The sequence below is a fragment of the Hemiscyllium ocellatum genome, chromosome 7 (genome assembly GCF_020745735.1).
Source record: "Hemiscyllium ocellatum isolate sHemOce1 chromosome 7, sHemOce1.pat.X.cur, whole genome shotgun sequence".
NCBI lineage: Eukaryota > Metazoa > Chordata > Chondrichthyes > Orectolobiformes > Hemiscylliidae > Hemiscyllium > Hemiscyllium ocellatum.
In genome coordinates this window covers 80,678,382-80,702,472 of record NC_083407.1, presented here as the reverse complement: position 1 = coordinate 80,702,472, position 24,091 = coordinate 80,678,382, and the positions used below count along the sequence as shown (strand labels likewise).

The 24,091-nt window shown below is 40.8% G+C and overlaps 1 protein-coding gene across 4 annotated transcripts in view; it reads right to left on the bottom strand.

The window, feature by feature from the left end:
- The window catches only part of myo1b (myosin IB), a 267,061-nt gene that overhangs the window by 47,842 nt on the left and 195,128 nt on the right, over window positions 1-24,091 (bottom strand). For all 4 annotated transcript variants that reach the window (XM_060827383.1, XM_060827384.1, XM_060827386.1 and 1 more), the window contains exons 14-18: window positions 17,401-17,505; window positions 7,133-7,195; window positions 4,627-4,827; window positions 3,987-4,213; window positions 3,008-3,208 (exon numbers count right to left, since the gene is read on the bottom strand). In XM_060827383.1, coding sequence (XP_060683366.1) covers window positions 3,008-3,208; window positions 3,987-4,213; window positions 4,627-4,827; window positions 7,133-7,195; window positions 17,401-17,505 — 797 coding nt within the window. The remainder of the gene's footprint in view (window positions 1-3,007; window positions 3,209-3,986; window positions 4,214-4,626; window positions 4,828-7,132; window positions 7,196-17,400; window positions 17,506-24,091) is intronic.

Below are 24,091 nucleotides of genomic sequence, written 5' to 3'. Positions count from 1 at the left end.
CTGAAATGAAGTGAACATTTTGAGAATGTGCTGAAATTTATGTTCAAAGCTTGCTTTTACAACATGATGTGGGTTGTTCAAGTGGAGTGTGATGCCTGAATGCATTGTAATCACCCAACTAATCACACTAACAGCAAATTTTGTTTAACACACTCTTGATTTTGGCAGTGAAATAAATATTTGGTTCATGTTAATATTTGAAGACACTAATTCCATCATAGCACTTTCATCGATCAAACAGTTGACCCACACTTAATAAGAAGATTCCAGGTACAAAGATCTGGCAGCATCTAAAGGGAGAAAAACAGTGTTATGTTTCCAGTTCAATTCTGACAAAGGGCCACTGGCATAAAACATCAACATTGTATTTCCTGTACAGATGTTGCCAGAGCCACTGTGTTTCTCCAGCACTCACTGTTCTTGTTTCAGATTTCAGCAACCACAATCAGAGTCATACAGCACAGAAACAGACACTTCAGTCCAACCAGTCCATGTCAACCATAATCCCAAACTAAACTAGTCCCACCTGCTTGCTCCTCCAAACCTTTCCTACTCATGTGCTTATCCGAGTATCTTTCAAACGTTGTAATTGTACCCACATCCATCACTTCCTCAGGAAGTTCATTCACCACATGAACCACTCTGTGTAAATGATTTGCCCCTCACGTCTTTTTTCAATCTGTCTCCTCTCACCTTAAAAGTGTGCCCCAGTCTCAAAATCCCACATCCTGGGGAAAAGACGACTTCCCATCTCCTAGTCTCAAAGGACTGAGCAATGAAGGAAGCGTGCTAAATGCCTTTTAAACTACCCTGTCTACACGTAATGCAAACTTCAAAGAATTATGCAGCTGAATCCTAGCCCTTTGAACTTGTTATGGAAAGATGCCCAGGTGTGTTTTCTGGTCTGTGCTGACCAGCTTATCGATAGAGCTTGGCCAGTGGTAGGGATTTGATCATGGGTTTGAGATCAGTCTCCAGCTCCTTCTTCAGGTAGCGTGCCTTCTTTGTACCAATATCAACTGAACATGTATGGGGCTCCTCTATCATCTGCCTGCAGGGTTGACTAACTTTCTGAAACTCTTATAATGGCAACTTCAACAACTAGTAGCCATGGACACATTCAGAATAAATGACAGGGCAGGAGGAGGACAAAAAACATTGAGACAAAATACTGGCAAGGAAGAAAGATTAAACCCTCTCCTGCACTGTAGATGAACAAAAAAATACCCCAGTGCTGAAGAAACTGAGCAGGTCTGGCAGCACCTGTGGAGACACAGCATTAAGAGTTAATATTATGAGTCAAATATGACTCATTTTAAAGAACTTGAATACCACTATATGCTGTGTTCCGATGAATGAGGTAGTGCAGTATGTATATATTTACAAGTGTTAATCATTAGATAACTCATGTTGTGCTCAGTAGCCCAATTCCTTCACACCCTTTCCTCTTTAGAGAAAACCCAACTATTATCCTGACTTTATTATTTGTCATCTCAAAGGCATTCAGTATTAATGAACAACTTACCTCCTTAGGGATATCAGTGACAACTTGTGAGGAGAATATGCTTCCTGAAATATCTTCCTTCATTTCAATAATGGGTGGCACTGCACAGTAATCTGGAGTCATTTGATCCAGGGCAAATGTCTGGAAATTGGGTACTGTGCTCATGAGCTTTTGGGAGGTTTTATAGGCCCCAACTCAATTCTGAAGCCATTAAACCACTCCAGCTAATAAGGAACAATTGTTACTTACAAGCAACTATTACATGTTTGCTGCATTGCCACCAGGGTTTCACTTTTCCATCGGTTATTGCAAACTAACATGAAAGTGAACGGGAAAGACAAAAGCATCAAATGAGAGCAGGCGAGTTCTGCCCCATGTCCTAGCCAATATTTCACCAGGAACTAGCAATAAAAAGACACATTAATCTCCATATCATATTTGTTTGCAATGTACAAACCAGTTGCTACACCTTCTGACTTCCAAAACTGACTACACTGGAGAAAGATCTCATTGTCTGTAAAACACAGTGGGACTTTGAGATCATGAAAGATGACACATAAATGCACATTTTATTTTTTTCTCCAATTGTGACTGCAAATATTAACTTGTGAAGAATGGCCATTGAAGGAGGGATCACCAGATTTATGTGGTCAGATGTTCCACAAACTCACTTTCTCTTTAACACCCTGAAAAGTCAATTAGACCAACGTTCTCTCTGCTTAATCCCGGAGACAATCAAAAGAAGAGGTGCCGGAAACACGCAGCAGGTCAGGCAGCATACAAGGAGGAACAGAGTCGATGTTTCAGGCATAAGACCTTCATCAGGAATGTCCTGATTAAGAGCATATGTCCAAAATGTTGACTCTCTTGCACCTTGGATGCTGCCTCTCCAGCATCTGCAGTCCTTATTTGTCTCAATCCTGGAGAGACTAGACCAACCATAATGCTTCAGCTTGCTGTGTGGTATGGTGGCCCAGTGATTAGCACTGGTGCCTCACAGCACCAGGGACCTGGGTTTGTTACCCAGACGCCCAAGGCTGGAAGAGTTTGCATGTTCTCCCAGTGTGTGTGAGAGCGTGTCAGCCAGGTTCTCCTGTTTGCTCCAACAGTCCAAAGATGTGCAGGTTTAAGTGGACTGGTCATGCTAAATTGCCTTGTAGCGTCCAAGAATGTGTGGGATAGGTGGTAAAGATGGGATTATAGGAAAGGGTACGATGCGCTTCTGAGTGCCAGTGGTGCTCGATGGGCCGAATGGCCTCTTTCTACATGGTAGGGATTCTACGATTCTCCCTCTGGGCATAGTCTGCAAATAGAAAATCCATCCCCTGGCCTCACTGTATATCTCAGTATTTATCTTCACTGAATCACTGGGGAAGATCGAGCACATTTATTTTCAAAAAAATAAACTTGCAGCATTGCAAGGAAAAGAATGAAGAATAAAAGATACGTTCTCCACTGTTTCCAGACCATCATTATCATTAAAACAGGGTTGGATTTCCGTACCTTGAACCTTGCCGCCAGTGGGGCCACGTCTGTGAACAGAGCATCTTGTATCTCTCCAGGCAGGACTCGTAAGGCTGCTTGAAAGCATATCCTGCTCGTCGCACACGCACATTTTCCATCAGCCCCAGGTACCTGACTTGGTGACGGACTAAAGCCTCAGCAAAGATGTGTGGAGCTTTCTGGTCATTTGGCTTGATGCATCTGAAATGTAGCCAGGTTACAACCACTTTCCAACTCCATATAAGCAACATTAGACTTGCTCGCAAACAAATATACCCTCTTTTAGATGGTGAGATGGTCAGATACTCTATCTTCTCACTTGATATCACTAAGGTTCAATGAATTGAGCGAGGTAGTTCTAGCTTTGAGGGAAAGGAGGCAAAGTCTCTAAAGTATATCTAAAATGATTCTATGATTAAGTGCAGAAGAAAGCTATTCAGCCCATCATGCCTACACCTCTAATGCGTTTAGCTTCCCTCTGTATACAACATCCAATTTAAAGAAAAAAGATTCAACATTAATTTCTAAACAAACTAGCACCGAGGCTTGTGGAATCCAATTCGAAGCAGACTTCTAGTCATAGAAATATTCCTCTACCATAACTTGTTGCCTCTCAGCCAATTTTGGCTCCAATGTGCCAATTTATCTTGGATGCTGAGAGCTCTTAGCTTTTTTTTCCCCAGTCTGTAATGAGAAACCTTATCAAAAGCCTCGCTAGAGTCCAGCTGTATTCACTTCATCAACTCATCAATGTCGTTACAATCACTGACTCCCCTACTATCAAGATCCTGGGAGGTACTGTTTACCAGAAACGGATATAAATACAGTGGCTACACGAGGAGGTCAAAGATTAGGGATACTGCAACAAGTAACGCACCTCCTATTTCTGAATATGCATGTATTATCTAATGCTTAATCTCACATTTCATCCTACTTGAATTATTGTGCATGTTAAAATGTAATTAAAAAATGCTCCTACCTGATATAGTTGGGATTTTTGGTCTGTAGATTTTTCATCAAAGTTGCAACAGAAGCTTTGAACTGTGACCCTGCTGTAGGTGGCCTCTTCAAGGACATCTTCGCCGGATTTCCTTCTGGGAAGAGGGATTTGACTAACACATGATTGGTCTTCCACATGGCCTGTGACAGGTCGCGATACAGCAGATCATTGTTTTTATCCACAAACCCTTCAACGTGGTACATAACCTTGATGGTAAAACAAATATTGATGGCATGATCTCCAATGGCAGGACACCCATCAAGTACATTTCACCCAATCATGACAAGCACTATGCTCTTAAAACAGGCCTACTTGTTTGAGAATTTGGCATGATCACAGGAAAGTCATCATAACATGCAAATAGCATACTTTGATAAAGAAAGTATTTTAAAATTAGAATAGTATCAGGTTTAACTAAAGAAATTTGGAGAAAGCAAAATACACTGAGATGACGAGGAAGTAGATTGCTATAATGCACAATTATAATGCACAATGTATGTTACTGAAGCCAGGAAAAACACCACCTCCTATATATGTCTAGCAGTGATAAAAAGCTTGAGAAAATAACCACAACCTTTGGATAAAAGAATGCTCAACATTTTTGCATCTTTATCTGTACCTTGCCAGCATAGTGCTGGATCCTGAAGCAGTTGTGAGGCAAAGTAGTATCATTAAGGAAACGAGAACTTTTGCTCATTCTGCTTTCAAAGCGCTCATGTACAGCACACACTTGATTAAGCTTCTCTAGGAAGGTCTCATCTGTCACTGTCCCAGGCCGCAAGCATTCTTCATCCAACATTGCCAGGATTCCATTTGTATTCTAAAAAATTAAACACACAAAAATTGAGATCTCTCAAATTCATGAACTAACATTTATGGTTCTATGATATTTTGATATATGCGCATACAAGTGCATGTGCACATATATTTGGTTAGTACATGATAGTGAAGGATGAGAGAGTACTGATCAATTCAAGCTTTGCTGTAGGACATCCATTTCCCAAAGATTTTTGGACTGCTGTTCAAAATTCCAGAACAACATCATAAAACAAAATAACAAATTGGTTTTCTAAATATATTGTTATCAAGTATCATATCATTTAAAGGACATATCCCTCTCAAAAGCAACAAACCTTTTTTCATCCTATTTGTTGGGACTTCTACAATGTGTGTTCAGCTGCTGCTAAATAACCATCATTTACTATATCATCATTTCAAACTGTTGGTAGTAACTGAGCACAATAACTTCAGTCCACAAATGAGAAAAATGCTAACCATATCTTAATTGATGGTACTTCCATATGATTTTACTCCTTTCTAGAAACAATTGGTTCAAATGTGGTTCAACTTGAGCTGGACCCATAACTTAGCCAGAAGAGTTCCTGAACTCACTGTATAAATGTAGATCTAGATTAGAAGAGATGATGTTTGAATTGCAGGAGGGGTTGACTGGTGCTGAGCCATGTGACCCTCCCATCAGATGATTCTAAAGCTGCAATGACACGGTCAGTGGATCACCTGATCAGTTATCGAAAACTACTGTCTACTGGGGAAGCTAAAATTAGAAAAAAAAAGGAAAAAAGGGCTTTTTTTTCCTCATTTTATCTTCAAACAAGAAGGTTTTTTTTTAGATTACTTACAGTGTGGAAACAGGCCCTTCAGCCCAACAAGTCCACACTGACCCGCCGAAGCACAACCCACCCATACCCCTACACATACCCCTTACCTTACACTATGGGCAATTTAGCATGGCCAATTCACCTGACCCGCACCTCTTTGGACTGTGGGAGGAAACCGGAGGAAACCCACGCAGACACGGGGAGAATGTGCAAACTCCACACAGTCAGTCGCCTGAGGCAGGAATTGAACCCAGGTCCCTGGCGCTGTGAGGCAGCAGTGCTAACCACTGTGCCGCCCAAGTATTGAATGCAAGGTATCAGATTGTACTAGATAATGGGTAAAGATGTGGATGACAGCAGTTTCTACCTGGTCTTTGCAAAGGCAGGTCCAATCAACATTACTTTGTGCGGCTCCATGCATTTCACTAAAACCGTCGAGATCAAACCCAGCAATTAGTTTGTGTTTGCTGATACTGCACATATATTACACATAATCCTGAGTCAAACTTCTCCAACTACTGCTTTAAAAATCATAGAATGTCTACAGTATGAAAGTAGGCATTTCAGTCCATCGAGTCTATACTGACCCTCTGAACAGCACCATTGTTCGCCTCCCACGCGCCCCCTTTATCTTTATAACCATGCATTCCCCATGACTAATCCACCGAGCCAGCACATCTCTGGACACAATGGGCAATTTAGTGTGGCCAATCCACCTAACCTGCACATTATTTGCACTGTGGGAGGAGATTGGAGCAACTGGACAAAGCCCACGCAGATACAGGGAGTGTGCGCAAACTCCACATGGACAGTCACCCAGGGGTGGGATTGAACCCATATTCCTGGCATCGTGAGGCACCATGCCATCCCTTTAGTTAAATTAGCCTAACAACGCTAAAAAGGAAACCAGTTAGTCCGAATGGTCCAAAATGCCAGTATTTCTTTGCACGCGAGCCTCCCTCCGATATAAGTGGAACTTTACAGTGCCTCAGATTCCACATCCAGGCTTCATCAATGTTGTGTTTCAGGAGGCCTATTGTAATGCTAGCAATGGGCAATTCTTCCAATGGTGTTTTTGGGACAAGAGAAGTACAACTTCCTGTTAGGGTGGGGGCAGAATTTCCACCTGCGGGGTGAGGCAGGGGTAGTGTTGGTCAAGCACAGCCAGACTTGATATCAGCTTTCAATCCAGGATCAGGGACCTGACCTGCAGACCTCCCCCACCACCCTCAGGTATACAATTTGGCTCTATTATTCCCCTATCCACCCTGTTGCTGTATTCCATTCAGCCTCATTTGCAGACCTTTCTTTCAAATGCATCAACAAAAATCTGCTTCAGAGATTTTAAGTGCCAGTGAGCTCCCTATTCTTACAACAACTTTTGATATTTTTTATTCGTACATTTTAAAAGATTTCAGAAAAGAGATTTAATTAAACACATGTTTTTTTAAAGAAATTGTCAGTTCTTTGCACAACTCCTAATCAAACTGGTAAGGTCCAACTTACGTTTTCAATCAGCTCACAGATGATAGCATTGTTGAAGTACTCAATATGAGTCCATTCAATTCCCTGTGAAGCATATAAACATGATTACTGCAGCAAAATGTCGCTTCTTCTGATAATCTTTCAACATTTGGCCTAAGCCAGCTTCTGTTTATATCTTTGTTCCGGTTGAGAATTTTTTCCAATGCACAATGACACTCTAAATTGGAAACATTGCAATGTTCCTCTCAGCCAGTGTTTGATACAATTACAAACATTTCATTTGAAAAGCTTCCAATTATGCTTCCATTCCATTCCCCAAACCAAGTCAATTTCCCATGCACTTCATGGGAAACAGTCCAGGAACCTACGTCATGGCACAGGGTCACTTCAGTCACTTTGATGCACGCAGTCTATTTTCCAAGGAAAGCCATGTTTTGATCAGATGCCTTCCTAAACAAATCTGCAAATTTCTTAAACAACAAGCACTAAATAATTGCTACTTATGGTGAAAAATGTTCTGGGTTATTTGTAAATAATATATATGCAATTATCAACCATAGCTTCATCTTTGCAAGAAACAAAGCTGCAATGTACACACCTTAACACTGGTGTTAGTTCATCCTAATTGCAAATTTGTTTAAATGAAAGCTACACACTGAAGGGATATATTTGGACACGAAGAGAAATACAGGACATTGGAAAGATTCCAGAAAGACCAGCAGACAAGACAAGATCTTGATATAGGAACAAGAACAGAGTACAAGTACCTGCAAGGCGTCTTTGCACAGCCATTAGCAAGGCATCAATAGCAGCAAGCAAGAAAGGGATTCAAAGGGGCTACAGCACAGAAAAAGAACAGAGTTTTAAAAGACAAAGACATGCAGTCAACAGTTATGTGGGAACTATCAAGTGTTCTTTAATACTCTTTACATAAAGATTCTTATGAACACAATAAAACAATTTTATATCTAAAAACTCAATACCTACAAACTTACATATACAAAACATGTTTGCACATCCTAGAAAGACAACATAACATGCTATTGCCGAAAGTCATTAAGCCAGTGGAAAGCTGGGAGGTTTTACTGTGATAGTGACAAGGGCTGTTTACAAAAACATGTGTTTAAATGGCTCAACATTTCATTAAAAATATACACAAAAAGTTATTACCTTGTATTACAGATTATTTGTGACCCCAAGTAAATAATTTTATTTTTGCCATTTTCACACAGACAATTCATTGTAGTGCTTCCTGGGTTTTATAGTTTCTCTCTTATTCTAACTCAGCTTTTGGATTTCAGAATAGGTCCATGTTGAACAGTTTTCCCCCCCCCCCCCATCCTTTCTTTATTTCTCAGTTCCTCAGGACAAGAGGTAAAGTACACAAGCACTGCACATTGGAGGCACAGTATATTGCAAATCATCGGAGTGAGGTTCAAAAGCAAATATGGCTTATTTACAAATCAAAAACTGAAATTGCTGAAGAAACTCAGCAAGTCTGGCTGCATCCAGGGAGAGAAAACAGAATCAATATTTAAGGCCCAGAGACCATTCATCAAATTTGAAGAGTTTCTCCAGTAATTTCTGGCTTTGTTTCTGATTTCTAGCATTCACAGTTCTTGGTTTTATTTTATTGCCTTTTGTCCATTTGCTTCCTTGCATTCCCTAAACATTTGTCCTTGTACTATTTTCTCTTTAGCTACAGTTTGCTCCAGCTTCACTAAATTACTCATCACATCCAGTCTTAGCTATATCGGACACACCCCTTACAGGGATACCATCCCCTACTCTCCATGAACTTTAACTTGTGGAAATTCAATGTCACAGGAAATTACAACAATATCATACTCAGCTATTATTCTGTCCATGTGATATTCATTGATTCTCTGCTCCCATATCCCAAATTTAAAATGATTAACTTGTTCTTAAATCCTAGCCATGGCTCACCACATTCTCTCTCTGCCCCAGCCTCAGACTCCATATTGCACTCCCTGAACACTATTTTCCTAACTAATGTCTTTATGTACTTCTGTCTTTAGACACTATGCTTTCCTCTCTGGAATTGCTTTACTAAAATCCTCTTGTTCTCACCCCTTTAAAAAGTCTCCTTAGAACGCATCCATTTGTTATTTCACTCATTTTTTTTTCCTTGATTGGTTCCATGATACAAATGTTTGAAAACACATCCCAACAGATTCAAGAACAGCTTCGTTCCTGCTATATATCCAGATTTATGAATGGACCTCTCATATTAGAGTTGATCCTTCTCTGCACCTTCTCTGTAACTGTAACACTACATTTTGCATTCCATTCTATTATCCTATGTACTCATGTAAGGTATGATTTGTCTGGTTAGCAAAACAATAGTTTTCACTGTATCTGAATACATCTGACAATAATAAATCAAATCAAATTTTCCTTCCAGGAAGTCACTGTGGGAAATTCTTATCCTGAAAGTGCTGTACGATTGAATGCTATTGGTGTTGTGTATCTTTAAATAAAGGGCTCTGTTCAGTCCTTTCCTCTGTCTTATTTGACCACCCATTTTCCTTTAAAGATAGTTGAGACAGGAAAATCCATTAAGAGGTTTAACAGAGATTTATTCCTGTCCATATGTGTTATTTTTTAAATGTAGAAGTAGCGGTTTGCAATTACCAGCACATTTTAGGGATGATCAGCCTAAACATGAAAATGTTGCAGTATTTCTTTGCACACTGCTTTTCACAATATAAAATAATAAATTGTCAGAAGCTGTGTTTTGTCAAATGTTTCCTTTTTTGTTCCAATTATATTTTCCTTTAACACCATAGGTCTAAGGGTTGAGAGGTGGATGCCTGGGTTTCAGATCCACCTGAGAGGTTGAATTTCCCAAAGCAAGGGTGCCCAGCATTTGATCAATTAGATACTGCGCCTGCCAGAGGCAAAAACACTATTTCCTTAAAATCTGTTTCCTCTTAGGTGCAGAGAATATTAATTTGAACAATCCACTAACATCAGCAGCACCACCTTTATGTTTAAAAAGAAGTGAACTTCATGAGCAATGAGGCTGCTTAGTGATCAATGCCACCTTCTCAAGGGCAAACCTTCCAATCTTGACCACCCTTCAAAGGGTTTAGAAAAGATTTACAAGTTTAACAACATTCATCCTATAGCAGGGAGACAAAAATTGAACACTGTATTCTAAACGTGGCCTCAACAATGTCATATATAGCTGTAACATGACCTCCCAACCTCTATACTCAACGCACTGACCAGTGAAGGCAACCATGCCAAATGCCTTCTTCACCGCCCTGTTGACCTGCGACTTGACTTTCAAGGAACTATGTACTCTTACTCCTAGGTCTCTTTGTCAGCAACTCTCTTCAGGGCCCTACCATTAAATAAAGTGCTGTTCTGGTTTGCCTTGCCAAAATGCAACAGCTCATACTTATTTAAATTAACCTCCACTTGCCTGTCCTTGGCCTATTGGCCCATCTGATCAATATCTCCTCGAACTCAGAGATAAATGGCTTCATGGTCCATACCACCACCAATTTTGGCGTCATTTGCAAACTTACTAACCATTCCTCCTATATTTACCTCAAAATCATTTATATAAGTGACAAAAAGCAGTGGACCCAGCACTGATCCTTGTGGCATGTCGCTGGTCACAAGCCTCTAAAAAACATCACCCTCTGTCTCCTACCTGCAAGTCAATTCTGTAACCAACGGGCTAGCTCTCCCTGGATTTGAAGTGATCTAACCTTGCTAACCAGGGTACCATGCTGAACCTTGTTGAACACAGCTAGACAATCGCTATTGCTTTGACTTCATCAATCTTCTTTGCCAATTCTTCAGAAAACTCATGAGACATGATTTCCCATGCACAAAACAGTCTTGCCTTTTTAAGTGCATGTAAATCTTGCCCCTCAGATCCTCCTTCAACAACTTACCCTACACTGAAGTCAGGCTCTGGATTAATGGTGCTGGAAGAGCACAGCAGTTCAGGCAGCATCCGAGGAGCAGTAAAATCGACGTTTTGGGCAAAAGCCCTTCATCAGGAATAAAGGCAGAGAGATGAGCGAGAGGAGGGTGGGGTTGGGGAGAAAATAGCATAGAGTACAATAGGTGAGTGGGGAGGAGATGAAGGTGATAGGTCGGGGGTTGGGGGGGGGGGGGGGGGGAGAGGGTGAAGTGGATAGGTGGAAAAGGAAATAGGCAGGTAGGACAAGTCATGGAGACAGTGTTGAGCTGGAAGTTTGAAACTCGGGTGAGGTGGGGGAAGGGGAAATGAGGAAACTGTTGAAGTCCACATTGATGCCCTGGGGTTGAAGTGTTCCGAGGCGGAAGATGAGGCCTTCTTCGTCCAGGCGTCTGGTGGTGAGGGAGCGGCAGTGGAGGAGGCCCAGAACCTCCATGTCCTCGGCAGAGTGGGAGGGGGAGTTGAAATGTTGGGCCACAGGGCGGTGTGGTTGATTGGTGCGGGTGCCCCGGAGATATTCCCTAAAGCACTCTGCTCGGAGGCGTCCAGTCTCCCCAATGTAGAGGAGACCGCATAGGGAGCAACGGATACAATAAATGATATTGGTGGATATGCAGGTAAAACTTTGATGGATGTGGAAGGCTCCTTTCGGGCCTTGGATGGAGGGGAGGGAGGTGGTGTGGGTGCAGGTTTTGCAATTCCTGCAGTGCAGGGGAAGGTGCCAGGATTGGAGGGTGGATTGTACGGGGGTGTGGCCCTGACCAGGTAGTCACGGAGGGAACGGTCTTTGCAGAAGGCGGAAAGGGGTGGAGAGGGAAATATATCCCTGGTGGTGGGGTCTTTTTGGAGGTGGTGGAAATGTCAGTGGATGATTTGGTTTATGCGAAGGTTGGTAGGGTGGAAGTGAGCACCAGGGGCGTTCTGTCCTTGTTACAGTTGGAGGGGTGGGGTCTGAGGGCGGAGGTGTGGGATGTGGACGAGATGCGTTGGAGGGCATCTTTAACCGTGTGGGAAGGGAAATTGCAGTCTCTAAAGGAGGAGGCCATCTGGTGTGTTCTGTGGTGGAACTGGTCATCCTGGGAGCAGATACGGTGGAGGGGGAGGAATTGGGAGTACAGGATGGCATTTTTGCAAGAGGTAGGGTGGGAAGAGGTGTAATCCGGGTAGCTGTGGGAGTCGGTGGGTTTGTAAAAAAATGTCAGTGTCAAGTTGGTCATCATTAATGGAGACGGAGGGATCCAGGAAGGGGAGGGAGTTGTCAGAGATGGTCCAGGTAAATTTAAGGTCAGGGCGGAATGTGTTGGTGAAGTTGATGAATTGCTCAACCTCCTCGCAGGAGCACGAGGTGGCGCCAATGCAGTCATCAATATAGCGGAGGAAGAGGTGGGGAGTGGTGCCGGTGTAATTACAGAAGATCGACTGTTCTACGTAGTCAACAAACAGACAGGCATAGCTGGGACCCATAGGTGTGCCCATGGCTACCCCTTTGGTCTGGAGGAAGTGGGAGGATTCGAAGGAGAAATTGTTAAGGGTGAGGACCAGTTCAGCCAACCAAAGAGTGCATCAGTGGAAGGGAGCTGTTGGGGAGGTCAGGAGAGGAAAAAAATGGAGGGCTTGGGGGCCCTGGTCATGGCGGATGGAGGTGTAGAGGGATTGGATGCCCACGGTGAAGATGAGGCGTGGGGACGGGGAAACGTAAGTCTTGGAGGAGGTGGAGGGCGTGGGTGGTGTCTCGAACATATGTGAGGAGTTACTGAACTAGGGGGGATAGGACAGTGTCGAGGTAGGTAGAGATGAGTTCAGTGGGGCAGGAGCATGCTGAGACAATGGGTCGGTCAGGGTGGTCAGGCTTCTGGATCTTGGGAAGGAGGTAGAACCGGGCAGTGCGGGGCTCCCAGACTACGAGGTTGGAAGCTGTGGGTGTGAGATCTTCTGAGGTGATGAGGTTCTGTATGGTCTGGGAGTTGATGGTTTGGTGATGGGGGGTGGGGTCATGGTCAAGGGGGTGGTAGGAAGAGGTGTCCTGGAGTTGGCGTATGGCTTCAGTGGTGTAGAGGTCAGTGCACCAGACTACCACTGTGCCCCCTTTATCTGCTGGCTTGATGGTGAGGTCGGGATTGGAGCAGAGGGATTTGAGGGCTGCACGTTGTGAGGGTGAGAGGTTAGAGTGGGGGAGGGGGATAGACAGGTTGAGGCGGTTAATGTCCCGACGGCAGTTGGAAATGAAGAGGTCGAGGGCAGGTACTAGGCCAGCGCGGGGTGTCCAGGTGGATGCAGTGTGTTGGAGGTGGGTGAAAGGGTCCTCGGAAGGTGGGCGGGAGTCCTGATTGTGAAAATAAGCTCGGGGGCGGAGGAAGAAGTGTTTGACGTCACGGCGTGTATTAAATTCATTGATGCGTGGATGGAGGGGGATGAACTGAGTCCTTTGCTGAGGACTGATCGTTCGTCCTCAGAGAGTCAGGCTGACTGGCCCTTAGGTCCCTGGCTTTTCCTTATCATCTTTCTTACATAATGGCACCACATTAGCCAGCTTCCAGTCTTCGAATGCCGTTTAAATTCAGCAATGAAATGTGCTGTGAATTCTGGCCTTGTGTTAGATTCCTCAGGTTAATAAAAAAACTGCTTTGAAAGTGCCATCGAGTAGAAACTAGGTGCTTCTTTAATAAAAAGGGAAGGAATAGAAGTCTTAGAGTCATAGAGTCATAGAGATGTACAGCATGGAAATAGACCCTTTGGTCCAACTCATCCATGCCAACCAGATATCCCAACCCAGTCTAGTCCCACCTGCAAGCACCCGACCCATATCCCTCCAAACCCTTCCTATTCATATGTCCATCCAGATGCCTTTTAAATGTTGCAGTTGTACTAGCCTCCACCACTTTATCTGGCAGCCCATTCCACACGTGCACCACTGTCAGTGTGTGGACAGTGTTGTTGATTTCAACCTGTAGCATTCTCCAAACAGTTCAAGAGAATGGCTGAGGAGGAGACAAGAGGCTCTCAAGCAGTACCAGGAAAATAGGAACTCTTAAAAAAATGTTTTCGTCAAAATCATAATCCAAACTTAAATATGGGATGATTTTGCCCTGAATATTTTATGACTAAATCCTACACCAATGTCATCCAAGCGAAAGTCTAAATGTGTGTTCTATTTACTGCGTTGATATGATCTTACAGACTGGAAACTTGGAAATCATTAGGTTTTCAAAAAGAAATTCAGCAACAGAACCAAATTTATTTTGGAACCTCATAATTGCATGTACCATAAAATTCCCACCACATTTTGCAGTAACCAATTACTGTAACGAAATTCCACAATGTGAAACATCTCATGCCAGAAACAGCTGCAGTCACTGGGCTGCAATAAAAATAAAAGCTGCCAATGCTGAGCTATAGACCTGAAAAGTCCCAAGTTCAAACTCTGATCTATGCTAAATTGGATCATCTCAATTATGGCAACACTCGGGTTCAAAAAGTGATTTCAGAGTCTGGGATTAGGAGAGGATGCAAAGGAGGTTCTGAATGTTGACTGGTAACCTGAGGCTGTAGAGATGCTGAAGAACAACAGGACTTAACATCTCCACCCAATGCACTAACCCATTGACACTCATTCTCTGGTAAAATCATGAAGAAGAAATGAGTTTTTGGAGACGTACTAGAAAGTTATCAAACAATTGCAGCATCATCATCCCTCAGCTTCAGAAGAGGGAATCACAAACGAACAGAACATGAGCAAAGAAATACTCTGCAACCGGTGGTAGATTCCATTGAATATGTGCAACCATTGCAGAGCAAACAGGAAGTTGAACTATAGAAATCAAAGGAGAAAGTGAGGACTGCAGATGCTCGAGATCAGAGTCTAAAACTGCGGTGCTGGAAAAGCGCAGCAGGGCAGGCAGCATCCAAGAGCAGGAGAATCGACGTTTCGGGCATAAGCCCTTCTTCAGGAATGGAGCTTCCTCATTCCTGAAGAAGGGCTTATGCCCGAAACGTCGATTCTCCTGCTCCTTGGATGCTGCCTAACCTGCTGTGCTTTTCCAGCAACACATTGTTCAGCTCTGATCTCCAGCATCTGCAGTCCTCACTTTCTCCTATTTTAACTAATATTGACTTCAGGAATTTTCAATACATGCAATGGTTGACTGGATACATAATGTGAGGAAAAACCTCTGGCATTATTTAAAAAGCAGTTGGATGCCACAGTAAAGGACTTGATGGTCATTCTGGATGGAAGACATAACATGGACTAAATGGCCTTCCTTATCCATACTTAGCTTGTGATCTCAAAAGATGCTAACAGAATAATATCAAAAGTTTCTTATCGATAAATGAAATAAGAATAAAGGAGGAACGGGAGCTTGTGGGAAACATGTTAGGACAGTGGGCAGATATCATTGTAAATATTAGTACAAGTTAAAATAGTAGATTTTGAAAAGAGAATGGAAATACATTCTCTAATAATTTTAATCAGGTAAACGAGCAGAGAAAGGAGGGAAAGTGGATCTAAATGAATTGTTCTCACAGAGAGGGCTGACACACCTCAGAGTGAAAGGCTTCCATCTGTGCAAATAGATGAGTCTGCAGGTTCAAGAAAACCATAAAAATGAAAAGCTGCTTCTTAGTTTATGTGGTACAGCGCTAAATGCAAAAGGAAGGAATTAGTCCTTCAACACTTAATACTGATTTGATTGCAGTTTGGATTGCTAATGCAGTTCTGAGCATGCTATCATAGAAAGGAGAGCTGAGAAAACACTAGAACTGATTTACAATGATTAGAGAATGACTTTTAACGAGAAATTTCAGAACCAAGGGTGACTTACCAATATTAAAAGTTCAGAAAAGATTTGAGAGAATGAATAGAGTTTATTTCCAGGGATCATCGAATTAGTAACAAGGGGCACAGTATCAAAATATCATCACTAGCACAAGTAGCCATTATAATAAAATCATATTGAAGAGGGAACTGAACATTTTAAAAAGAACGGAATATTAAAAGATAAAAGGAAAAATAAAAAAGACATTAGGCCAGATCCAATGGAGGTTAAATAACTGTGTGATCACATGTACCTTTATAGCTTCCATTTCTGCCTCACTCAGTTTCCTCTCTCTTTCAATCCTTTCATTTGCCATTTCTCCCATGCCATTTTTTACCTTGTTCCGCTCCTTTCTAGTTTTCTGTCCTCTTTAAATTGCTCACCCTCTTCTTGCTTAAGTAATAAAGGTGTTCCCTTCTCTCTTTAATTCTCCCGTCAAACACGTGAAAAGGTTTGTACACAAATAACAACTTTGTGGAAACCACATTCTTCATTAATGGGATTGCTTTCCTTCTTTGATACAATTCATAAAGCTCCAAAACCCTAATGAGCAGTTTGAGCCTAAATCAATCAGCAAAAATGTGCTTTCCACCAGCACCAATAGTGTTAGGTGACAAAGCAAGCATTTAATCATTGGGCAGTGCACAAAATGGGAAGGGAGAAACAGAAAACCCACAGTGACAAGGCAAGTATTTAATCCTGTAATCTAATCAACCACAGTGCAAGAAAGGGAAACACACATTGACAATGACACTATTGAGGAGAAAAATCAGAACAACTGAATAAAATTATGAGTGCCAATGGCATGACAAGGTGATCAACTGTGAAGAATGACTGGGAACAGTCGTGGGAACATGCAAATGGATGCTCCAGATCAAAAATTCTACTGACTAAATGAACATACTCCACACAGCACTTAAAATATTTCTAATAAACCTGGCAATATAGAAGCTACTCAGCATTGAACATCCATTTGCTTGATTACAGATTTCCAAATCCAACTCACCAATCTGATAGACGATCGTTGGGGGAACCTTTATATAAAATCATAACAATTCAGACCACTGTCTAATATAAACCTATGTCATACTCAGGAAAAAGAGATTTAAAACTGCTTTAGGAGATTCCATTACTCCTCATGCAAGTCCTTCTGATTAACTTAATTTCAAACATGCAATATGCTTAAAAACCCTTCAAGTAAAAATATGAGTATTACATACAAGCTGAAATAAAGGGATAAAGTCAACTAGTCCATTATGTAATTAATATGCCACGGATTGTTGAACTACATTTAACTAATAGCTAAATTACAACTTTGTAGACTATTCACACACTCATGCAGGACACTGCATAGCAAATCAAAGCATCATTGACTTTCCTAGCTCAAAGGTACCAAGATCAATCATACCACTCTAAAGTACTGCCTCAGCCAAGGTCAGCTATGATATTGCCCGATTTCACTTTCTAACAATGATGTAGTAAATGTTAATGATATAGAGAAAGTGGGTCATTACCTCTTTGATATATTCCTCCTGTTCTTCCTTCAAAGTTAATTCGATGAAGATTTGCTGCAATTTCTCGTTGCAATAATTAATGATGAATTGTTCAAAACTGTTGTTCTGACAAAGAGGAAAGACAAGTTTTGTTTATCTGAGAATTATATGTGCTACACATCCAACACACATTCTCAACAACTCAACAGTCGTACATAGATTACTCCGACACACTAGCAGCACATATCTTGGAACATACTTGCCACATCATTTCATTTACAACGTAACGTCTCACAAATAAAGCAAACTGCAAATGCCATGAAGCAGAATTACGCACAAAGGATAGCTCAAAAGAGCTTTTGATTTCCAAGTTTCATTGTAGCAGTTTATGGGATTAAAATTGTTATTAATTAAATAAATGAGTGCTACTTCAGCAAAGCTGCCACTGCAAATAGGTCATACTTACAGAGTTCTGTTGTGTAAAAAAAAGAAAATTAAAGAATCAGAGATTGCACACAAATTATTAAATTGAAAATAATAATTCACCTTCCAAAAATAAATCAAACGTATTTCCCCTCAGAACAGCTGTGTAGGGTATAGCATTCCTCCAATTGTTATATCAAGAACTTATGTGGCTATGATCAGGCAGATGTTGGTACCTTACTGCTTTATACAGCCTTCATTATTACCCATCAAAGCAATGTCAGTACATTGTAAATAGCGATTTGCTATTTAGCACAATATTGATTGGTAACATTAGCAATGACCAGTTGCCATTGGCAAAGAGATAATTATCTGGTGCCCTCCCTAAAAATTAGCGATCAGAGCTTATTTACATTCTGACAACTAAATCCCCTTTTTTATTTTCTTCCAAGCTAATCATTGCGTTTGACACCAAGAGTCAGCGCTTCACAGGCACTGTAGACAGTCTCGATTCCCTCTTGCTGCCTGTTTTTAGCTACTGCAGGTGGTGATTGAGTGACTTTGTAGTTTGCACGATATCAACAACTTACATCAACAGCTGCAAGCTAAGAGCAAAGTTCATGGGTGAAGAAGGAAAAGAGACTTCCAGTGTAAATTTGGAGGGAACCATTTGCATTAAATTGGAAATGTGGTGTAAATACAGTGGAAATGTTGCACTGAATGTTGTAGCCATGGGATATCATTATTTGGTAGTAATCTCCAGTGATAGTTTGCCATTCATCAACACACTTACTTCTTTCATCCTGATTTTTTCAGTGCTTACTGTCAGATGGAAAACTTCATGAAAGTGTTCAATTCAAAAGCAGAATCTCAAATTGCATTCTCTGAAGTAACCCATTCTCCCCTTGCTTATTGAAAGTTTTAACTAGTGAGTCCATTTTCCATCAACCCCACTGATCTTTTATCCCCATTCTCTTCTTATCTTCCCTCTCAACAATGCCTCATGTCCAAGCGTCTGTTGAGATGGAAACGTGCATCAATGGAAGAATTCACAATAGTGATTCACCATTAAATACGCCAATCAGATAGAGAGCCTCTGGGTTTGATTGGCAAGGCAGTCAATGGTTAAAACTAGCCCAATGACAACATTCACCTAACTGCTATAACAATTCCAGATTCTTTCCAACCGTATACAACCGTATATTCAGAATTCACATTCAACAATTCTGGTATTATTACCAGGCTCTTTCCTCCTGAATTCTGACACAATTTACCCTTTGCAACTCTGTTCCAAATTGATTTTAAAAAAACACATAGAAAGAGTAATAAACCATTCAACTCCTAGAGTCTGATCTGCCATGCTAATGTCTTAATTCCATATTCCTACCATCGTCTCATAATCCTTCAAATTTTGTTCAGGTAGGGCACGGAGTGGGGGGAAGAAATTCAAATTTCCACAAGCACTTCCTGGCAAAAGCTGTTCACAACAACTTGTTTTAACAGTCTTTCAATCTTTCTTTCTGGTTGCTGTATTGCATGCTGGCCATTCATTTCTCAGATTCTAGATCAGATACTGCCTGAACTGTGCTTTTCCAGCACACTCTGATCTAGAACCTGGTTTCCAGAATCTATAGCCCTTGTTTTTACCTAATCCATTTCTCAGAGAAGACACATCCCACATTGACTGCAATTGAATCTTTCCATTCCAGTTACTGGCGCCTTTGTACCTTCTGACATTGGCTTTATCAAAGATGCCCAGGAAAACACAGTTGGGTGGTAATTTGCCTCGTGTAATTCCATACTCATCATGTATTAAGGCATTCCTTAAGATCTGACTTCAGTTCACTGACTTGTACTATTTCAAATGGAGCTGACATATTCAAATTGCATAGCCCCCTCCAACAAGACCATGCTTACCACCCTTCTTAATGTGCTCAAATGCCCCCCTTCCTTCACACCCACTGACTGTACTCGCACCACTCCCAAATCTCTCCAACAACACTCAGTTTCCTCAATCACCCAAGAAAATGCTCAACTGCTCCCACCCTGCCACCTCAACAATGCTGACTATTCCCTTATCAGTCAGACTATACATTCCTTTCCACGGCCTGCTCCATCATGGTCCCTGACTCAACAACATTGGAATGTCTCATAGGTTTGACACCAGTAGTGGAAAACTCTAACCAAATAGGTTTTAAAAATTAGGTTAGGTATAATGCATACAGCCTATTATCCATGGTTCTGGCTGTCTGATCCTACTGTAGCAGGGATCACAAAGCGGTTTGGGCAGGTAGATCTACAGGCAATTTAAACTGCCTGTAGGATTGCCATGGGAATGCCAACATTCATCAGGGTTCTAACATGCATCACCATATAAGTTGACTTATAGTCACTGCATATGTTTCCCAGGCATCATGTTACTGACACCGAAATATAATACTGTTACCGAAATATAATACTGTTCTATTTCTCAAATTAACAGAGTGCAAATTTGATTGAAAGCTATTATGTCGGATACATAATGAAGTGCGATAAATGTAAAATATAATGGAAACTCACAAATCAGTAGTCCAGATTGTGAAAGTTGTAAAGAACCCTCAAAAGTAAGAGTTTTAAGGGCCACAATGATGATTTTTCTATTAATAATTAAACTGAACATCTGAAACACTTTCAAGTAATATCTGAAAAAGAAAGCTTAGGATTTCAGTTGTAGACTTAAATCCTAAAGTCTTAATCTTTCTTTTCCAGCTACACATTCTTTGGTTGCCTCATGCTTGCAAAAATTTGCTGTTTTTATTCCAGATTGCAACTAGGTTTTAAAAATTCAATTCTAATATTGCTAGTTGTTAACCACAGGCGGCAAAGGAATTGTAAACTGCTTCCAAAAAGCAAAGTCACTCATCACTTAAAACCCACAATGTATTCAATTGCTGAATATGGTATCATATATATCATCAAATTACATCCTGAACAGTAGATTCACCTACTATTGAGTTTCCTGCTGTGCACTGTCCTCTGTACACCACAAAGGCTTCCAAGATTCTTAAATGTCTTCAGGATAACGTCTGCGTTTTTGTATGAGGTTTTCTCATAAAGGAGATATTTCTTCAACTACAATTGTTCACAGTAAAAAGCAAAACAATATCCCAGCTTTCAACAGTTGGGACATGATTGAATGTGGCAGCTGATTTAAGAAGTTTAAACTTATTGCTATAGCTAAGGGCAGGATTGGAAAATTATTTTCTATTCAGGGAAATGGAATATGTATTTCACAGTATACTTCATTTTGCATATTTCTTCATCAACACCAACGCTTAAAAATTTAATATCACATTGTCCACTTCTCAATTCAACCATAACTATTTTTGCAATGATCTTGTTCAAAGCTGAAATATAAATCTTAGTTGTTAATAATTTAATCTAGAATTTAGGAAGTTTTCACTGATGCAAAATTAGAAACTAAACTTATGTCATTAGCAGGAAAGACTTCAGTCTTGTGCAGGAATAGGTTTAAAGTATTTTGGGATTTTTCTGGTCCCTTTCCTTCAAAAACAAAGTATCACTTAATTCTTATTTTTCAAACTACGTTGTACTGAGCAGCAGCCATATCAGTGCTTTCGGCTTCCGAATCACAACCTTTTTGCAGATGGCTACAAATGGAAGCAAACTTACCAAAATTCATTAGGGTTGATGGTCAAAATGAGAATTCACAGATACTGCCTCAGCTCAGTGTAATAACTTAACATTCAGTTACAGCCAAGTGATCCAAGATCCAAGATCCAATGAACAGGAGCAAGTGCCAATAGCACAGGCAATTGAATTTTTGATAACATTTGTCAGTAAGCAAGGTTTTTTGCACTCTCTTTTTCTTAAAGATTTTGAAATGCCCAAAAAAATGTTGACTAAAAAACCTCACTGTGATAAGTAGGAACAATCTGCGATCTAACATTTTCCACAGCCTGCAGTGCTCCAGTTCATTTCTGCTGACACATCTCTCTGCCTCCACTTTGCCTTATAGAGAGTGTTCACTTAATACAAAAGTCAGGCCACACACATTCAGACAAATACATTGTTTCTTTCCCTCATGAAAAATATTAAACACAAAGCTTGGAATTCATCATGAGTCCAAATATCTGTCATTTATATTAAGACCCAACTATAATCCACTAAGTCTACTCTTATACATTACAACATTCCATTAATTCAAAGAAGAAAGCAATTCATTCTTAAAACTAATGCTGCACAGCATTTGAGAAATGGGAATATAAGCAAATTGATGAGCCTGAAGAACTAACTAAACTATAAGCAAAGACTGCACAGATTTTGAAAAATCAAACCAAATGCTAAAATTAATCATCTTAAACTGCTTTGGCTGGAATGTAGGATGCCAGCAAGACAAGATGAACACCTTGGCCATGGACTATGTTTTACAAAAACACCTCTTGAAATATGCAATTCTGCAGTAACATTTCCATAATAAATCATTCAGTAGCTTTAGTAATTTAAAGGTGAATGATAACTTGAATTGCTCAACCACTTCAGTTGTCTAATAAAATTGCTGACAAACCAAATGCATGGCGATGACAACACCACACAGGGTACGTGTACTAGGTTTAATGGAAATATCTGGTAAACAGCTTAACATTTGAGGATTCTGAGTCTATACTCGATGGAGTTTCGTAAGATGAGTGGGGATATAATTAAAACTTAGAAAATACTGAATGGCCAGGACAGAGTGGATGTTGGGAAGATGTTTCCATTGGTAAGAGAGACGACGACTAAAGGTGCACAGGCTTAGAGTAAAGGGAAGACCTTTTATAACAGAGATAAGAAGAAACGTCTTCAGCCAGAGATTGGTGAATCTATGGAATTCACTGCCCCAGAAGGCTGGGGAGGCCAGGTCATTGAGTATATTTAAGATGGAGATGGTTAGGTTCTTGATTGTAAAGGGAATCAAGGGTTTTGGGGAGAAAACAGGAGAATGGAGAGGAGAAACTTATCGGCCATGATTGAATAGTGAAAGCAGCCTCAATGGGCTGAATGGCCTAATTTCTGCTCCAATGTCTTATGGTCTCATACTCTAAATGTTTTGTATGCATGGATTTACTTCACATTGATCATCATTGAGTAACTGAGATGGTAATTACACCAGTCAAAAAATAATCTTATATTTTGCTGTTTCTTTTATCTTACTGCCAAATAACATATCCTATGTCAATGCAGATATCGAGATCATATACCAAATGACAATGCCAGTTTATCAATTTTCCACTTACTAACAGAAATGCAATCAGGATTCTCAATTTTCCGCATGCACAGGACAGTTTTTAAATAGTGTAACATTGCGATGTATATTCTTCAGTAATTTTCAAAGTCATCTCTAATACTGTATGTTGTTCTTTTCTCATAAAACAGTGCAGATTGGATACAACAATATCAAGCCTAACCCCCGCCCATCAACACAGTTGGACAGTGGCTTACTGGTAACCAAGTTACGTTCTCCTTGCCAGTGAACAATTCCTCTGGCTGTTCGGATTTCCTCCCATAGAGAAAGGTGTGCAGGGTAGGTAGACTGGCCAATCTAAATTACCATAGCATCCACAGTGTGTAGGCTGGGTGCGTTGGCCATGGAAAATGCAGTGTCACAGGATTAGGTTAAGAGGCTGGTTTTGGGTGGGACGCTTTTCGGAGTGCCAGTGCAGGCTTGATGGGCTGCATATCCTCTTTCTGCACTGTAGAGGTCTATGGTCCCAACAATACCTCCGCACCATTCCCCAATATTCCCCTATTACCAGTACCACCCCACTCCTGCTAGTGACCATTGTTGCAATAAGAAAAAAACCTCTCATATGCAATAATTCAAATCTGCAATTGTAAAAACTGGAGATGAAGGGATTATATCACATTAAGTAATATCTATCAAATATTGAATTAATCTTAAACCTTTATATATTTCATATAGGAACAAGAGTAGACTATTCAGCACCTCAAGCCTGCTGTCATTTAATCAGACTATGTCTGACCAGACCTTAATTCGACATACATTGACTCCTTATCCATCAGTAACCTCACAAACAAAAATGTATTGCTCTGAGTTTTGAAATTTTCAATTCCTCTCAGCTCAGTAGAATTTTTTTGGGAAAAGATTTGCAGATTTGAACTACATTTTTACATGAAGTAGTGTCTCCTGAAATCACCTGTAATAATCTTGCTCTAATCTTGATTTCCACCCCCTTGCTTTGGACTCTTGCTCTACCCCATTAGTACCTTTCGTCATCTTAAAAAAACC